At 50.4% G+C, this 5,099-nt stretch overlaps 1 protein-coding gene across 1 annotated transcript in view; it reads right to left on the bottom strand.

The window, feature by feature from the left end:
• Window positions 1–5,099, bottom strand: part of ETH_00009185 (Chromosome III, complete sequence, related) — a gene marked incomplete at both ends in the record, with an annotated part of 12,089 nt that overhangs the window by 5,233 nt on the left and 1,757 nt on the right. The window contains 10 exons of the mRNA XM_013378190.1: window positions 9–203; window positions 594–720; window positions 919–1,135; window positions 1,583–1,884; window positions 2,446–2,526; window positions 2,726–2,942; window positions 3,634–3,811; window positions 4,007–4,225; window positions 4,365–4,478; window positions 4,876–5,099. Coding sequence (XP_013233644.1) covers window positions 9–203; window positions 594–720; window positions 919–1,135; window positions 1,583–1,884; window positions 2,446–2,526; window positions 2,726–2,942; window positions 3,634–3,811; window positions 4,007–4,225; window positions 4,365–4,478; window positions 4,876–5,099 — 1,874 coding nt within the window. The remainder of the gene's footprint in view (window positions 1–8; window positions 204–593; window positions 721–918; window positions 1,136–1,582; window positions 1,885–2,445; window positions 2,527–2,725; window positions 2,943–3,633; window positions 3,812–4,006; window positions 4,226–4,364; window positions 4,479–4,875) is intronic.

The following is a 5,099-nucleotide window of genomic DNA, read 5'->3' as shown; positions in this document are numbered from 1 at the left end:
AGCAGCACGAGCTCCTTGCCGACTTGTCCTGCTGCTGCTGCTGCTGCTGCTGCTGCTGCTGCTGCTGGGTCTGCTGCTGCTGCAGCAGCAACTTCTTCCACATGCAGCGACAAAACCCTAAAAGGCATGCTGCAGCTTTTCAGCATCAGCACAAAGCCGTCGCGGTGGACCCCAGGCCGAAACAAAGCCTCCCCCACTGGCACCTGCACACAAACCCTAAACCCTAAACCCTAAACCCTAAACCCTAAACCCTAAATCCCAAACCCCAAACCCTAGCAGAGATGCTCAGCAGATAGAGCCACAATAAACAGACACAAGGCGACCCTGCAGCAGCAGCGGGCAAACCGCAAAATCAAGGCAAGCAGCAGCCAGCAAAGGTGCAACAGCAGCAGCAGCAGCAGTAGCAGCAGCAACTGCTGCTGCTGAGGGCTGCCTAGGCAGAGCAGCAAAAGCACCTGCAACAGCAGTATCAACTGAATGCAGCAAAAGGGGCTCTTTCCTAGGCACCAGGGCAGCAGCAGCAGCTGCAGCAGCAGCAGCCGTGCCGGCGAAAATGCAGCAGCAGCAGCAGCAGCAGCAGCAGCAGGTCTGACCGCAGGGTCTTGCAGCAGCTGAAGGGCCCTGCGGTGGGAGCAGGGTTTATAATTGGGATGCCGAATGGCTCTGTGGCGCTGCAGCTGCTGCGTCTGGTGGTCCGCAGCAGCAGCTTCCTCCTTCTCGCTGCAGCAGCAAACCCCAAACCCCAAACCCTAAACCCCAAACCCTAAACCCTAAACCCTAATTCAGCGTCGAATAGGCCGCGAGCGCAAGCGAAGAACAGCCGCCCCCAAAACCCCTCCCGCCCCCCCGCAAACTCCAAACCCCAAAGCCGAACCCCTAAACCCTAAACCCTAAACCCTAAACCCTCGTTTTGCGCACAACTTGAGGCAGCTGCGGGTGGCAAGGAGGTCACAAGCAGCAGCAGGAGAGAGGAAGCTGGCGAGGGCGCAGACAGCTTTTGTCTTGGCGCAAAAGAGAGACAAAACATGTTTTGCTGCTGCATGCGTGCAGACACAAAGAATGCGGAAGACAGGGACTCCCCGCTGCAGCTCCGGGTCCAGAAACAGCCGCAGCACGCGCCCCGGAAGCACCTCCCCTGCAGCAGCAGCAGCAGCAGCAGCAGCAGCAGCAGCAGCGGGGGGGGGGCTTAGCGCGCGGTGCCGCCAAGCGCCGACATGCTACGCGGCAGCAGCAGCGAACGCAGCTGCAGCTGCAGCAGCAGAGGCAGAGGCGCAGACAGCAGCAGCAGTTGCTGCTGCTGCAGCACAAACAGCAGCTGCAGCAGCACCACAGACGCCAGCTGCAGCACCAGCAGCAGCAGCACCCCACGCACCACCTACACCCCAGCATCACCAGCAGCAACCCCAGCACCCCAGCAGCACCCGCAGCACCCCAGCAGCAGCAGCAGCACCCCAGCAGCACCCGCAGCACCACAGCAGCAGCAGCAGCACCCCAGCAGCCCCCGCAGCACCCCAGCAGCACCCGCAGCACCCCAGCAGCCCCTGCAGCAGCAACAGCAGCAGCAGCAGCAGCAGCAGGAGACCTATGAGGGGGGAAAGGTCTTCTTCCTGGGGACAAGTGGCTTTGGTTCTTTTGGCCAAAATGGATCTGAGCTCTCGGAGGTCAGCGAAGGAGACGCGGATGTTGGAGGGTTTGAGGTGTACGTACACCCGGAGGCCCGCTGCATGCGCCACGTGGCAGCGAACCAAAGAGCCTTCATTTAAATCTTCTTCCAACTCATTTGTTGCCAAATAAAAAAGCTCCAAGTCACTCAGCCCGCAAAACGCATGCAGCCCCGAAGCAAACGGCTGCTGCAGCTGCGACACCAGAAACTCCAGGTACGGCCTGCGCACCGGCAACAGCAGCAGCAGCAGCGGCAGCAGCAGCAGCAGCAGCAGCGGCAGCGAGGCTCAGTATTTAGGCCGTTTGATTGAGTAGATGGGTAATTTGTCGTCAGGTAGTATCGGTTAAATACCATATTCAACATTCATTATTTGATAATAATTAACAGTTTATTCAACAATCAAACAACTCATGAACTAATTAATTGGTTAATTAATTAATTAATTAATTAATTCAATCGGCAGCAAAAAACAGCACAGCTAAGAGGCACAAAGAGCAGCAGCAGCAGCAGTAGTAGCAGCAACACCAGCAGCAGCAGCAGCAGCTGCCGCAGCAGTAGCAGCAGCAGTAGCAGCAGCAGCAGCAGCAAGTCCTGGCTGCCAACGAGCACCAACGCCGCACCTGAACAGCAGCAGGTTTACAACTGGCAACAGGTTTAAATTGTTTTTAAACGAATTTTAAATGAATTTTAAATGAATCTAAATGAAATAAATTAATTAAATTAAATAAATTAAATTAAATTAATTTAATTAAATTAATTAAATTAATTAAATTAAATCCTACAAAATGCGGGGCCCGTCGGGCTCGTTTTTATACTGAGCCGCCAACTCCTCCAAGTCCACTTCGTCCAGCAAAGAAGGGTCCCTGCAAACCAAAACTATAAACCCTAAACCCTAAACCCTAAACCCTAAACCCTAAACCATAAACCATAGTCTTTGAGGGTCTGGAGCTCGGGCTAACGGCTGCGCTGGATCGTTTCAGCGGTGTGTGCAGAAAACCCCGAGAACCCACAAACTCTAAACCCTAAACCCTAAACACCAAACCCTTAACCCTAAACCCTGACTTGAGGACTTCGGCGATAGCTTCTTCTTCGTTTTCGTCATTTGTTTGGTTTTCTGCTGCTGGATGTTGAGCATTAGTTTCTTTGTCTGCTTCGCCAGCTTTCTCCTTTGCTTCTTGCTGCTGCTGCTGCTGCTGCTGCTTCCCTGCTGCTGCTCTCTGGCACAGCCGCGACAGCCAAACCCCGTCTTCTGTGGGGTGAATCTTTGTTGCGTCTAGTGCTGCAGCAGCAGCAGCAGCAACAGCAGCAGCAACTCGAATGATTACTTCTATTCATTTATTTTATTTCATTTTATTTCATTTTATTGAAATTCATTCTTCACAGCTTTCTTGCTGCTTCATCTTTTTGTCTTCTTCATTTCAACTTGTTTTTAAATTTATATTCGTTTGACTATTTTTAATTCATTTATCTTTTAATATTACATTTCTTTTATCTATTCATCTATTAATATTTATCATTCTTTATTTTGGTATTCATCAATTATTTATTTATTTATTTATTTATTTACGTATTCATTTCCTTTTTTATTATTTTCACAAAAATGACAAAAACAGAAAAGACAGATAAAACAAAACAAACCAACTAGAAAAAAACAAAAAACAAACAAAAATAAATTAAAAAATGAATAAATAAATGATAAAACAAACAAACAAAAAAATAAAAAAATAATAAATAAGCAAATAAACAAATAAATCAATATTAAAATAAATAAATAAATAAATAAGCAAATAAATAAACAAATCAATATTAAAATAAATAAATAAATAGACAAATCAATATTAAAATAAAAAAATGAACAAACAAATAAATAAATAAATAAATAAATAAATAATAGATAGATAAAAGTAAAAAAAATAAATAAATAATAACAAACAAATAAATAAATAAATAATAAAATAAAAATAACAAACCATCAAGAGTGTCTCCTTCTCCCGCGGGGGTTTCGGCCTTAAGACTCAAAAAGGAAACACAATTGGCGTAAACCCTAAACCCTAAACCCTTAGGGTCTTTGGCCCGAGCCCTAAACCCTCGCGGGGACTCTCCCTCAGACTCCTCGCTGTCTTCCGCCATGCACAGTTGCGAACGCATCTGCGCGCAAACCCTAAACCCTAAACCCTAAACGCTAAACGCTAAACCCTAAATTCGCGGTTTTGGGGGGCGGGTGTGCAGGCGGTGCTTTGCGGTCAAAACCACCAGGGCCCGCGAAAACTCCAACTCGAGGTTTTCATTTTAGGGTTTAGGGTTTAGAGGTTTTCATTTTAGGGTTTAGGGTTTAGGGTTTACAACGAGGGTGGAGGACTTGAGCATATTCAGGAGACGGAGAGCTTTGCGGGGCCCCAGCCCCGGGACAAACTGCAGCAGCGCTGCGCTGCTGCTGCTGCTGCTGCTGCTGCTGCTGCTGCTGCTGTGCAGCCGCATGCACCGCCGCAAGTCCACCCCACAGTCCCCCACCAGCCGCAGCATCACTGTCTCGCATGCAGCAGCAAGACGCTCCCGCGGCAGCTGCAGCAGCAGCAGCAGCAGCAGCAGCAGAATCGCTGTCAAGTTTGCGCTGCGGCGGAGTCTAATCAGGCCTGGAAGGGCCTGGGGTTCAGCAGCTAGGTTTCCGGGGAAGCGCTAGGGTTTAGGGTTTAGGGTTTACGGCGTGTTGCAGGGGGTGCAGCCGCAGCTGCAGCAGCAAATTGTCTGCGCCTTCTCCCCACAGCGTCGCAGCTTCCGCTAAAGGGTTTTGGATGAACCTCGCAAGCGACAGCGCCTGAGCAGCAGCAGCAGCAGCAGCAGCAGCAGCAAAAAGCAATTGGTAGTAAATGGTAAAAGGCAATTATTCAGCAAATGCACAGGAGGGGAAATGAACAAAAAATTCATTCATCTTTTTTGCTGATTAGGAAGCACTTGGGGCGTCGCTCAGAAGCAGCAGCACTAGCAGCAGCAGCAGCCAGCAGCACCAGCAGCAGTTGCTGCTGCAGCAGCAGCAGCAGTTGCTGCTGCTGCTGCAGCAGCAGCACCATTTTAGCTGCCTCGGCAGCAGCAGCAGCACGGCAAGCAGCAGTCTGAGCAGCAGCAAAACCCTCCCCACCGCCGCCGCAGCCCAGCCCGCCCCTCCCGCCCCCGCTGCAGCAGCAGCAGCTGCTGCTGCTGCTGCTGCTGCTTACCATGAGGGCCTCTCTGCACATGTTTCTCTTGAGAGACTCTGCTGCTCTGTCGCTGCCAGCCCAAATGGAGGGGATTTCCAAAGGGCCCAAAACAACAGTAAAAGGTCTGTGCTTTTGCTGCAGTCGCGGCAGCACTTGCTGCTTAATTAGCTGCTGCAGCAGCAGCGCGTCGGGGCCCCGCACTCCTATGACAACAGCATCAATGGGCCTTTCTCTGAAGAGCC

This window comes from Eimeria tenella, genomic scaffold (assembly GCF_000499545.2).
Source record: "Eimeria tenella Houghton genomic scaffold, Eth_scaff78, whole genome shotgun sequence".
Taxonomy (NCBI): domain Eukaryota; phylum Apicomplexa; class Conoidasida; order Eucoccidiorida; family Eimeriidae; genus Eimeria; species Eimeria tenella.
This window is presented reverse-complemented; position numbering and strand designations above follow the sequence as displayed.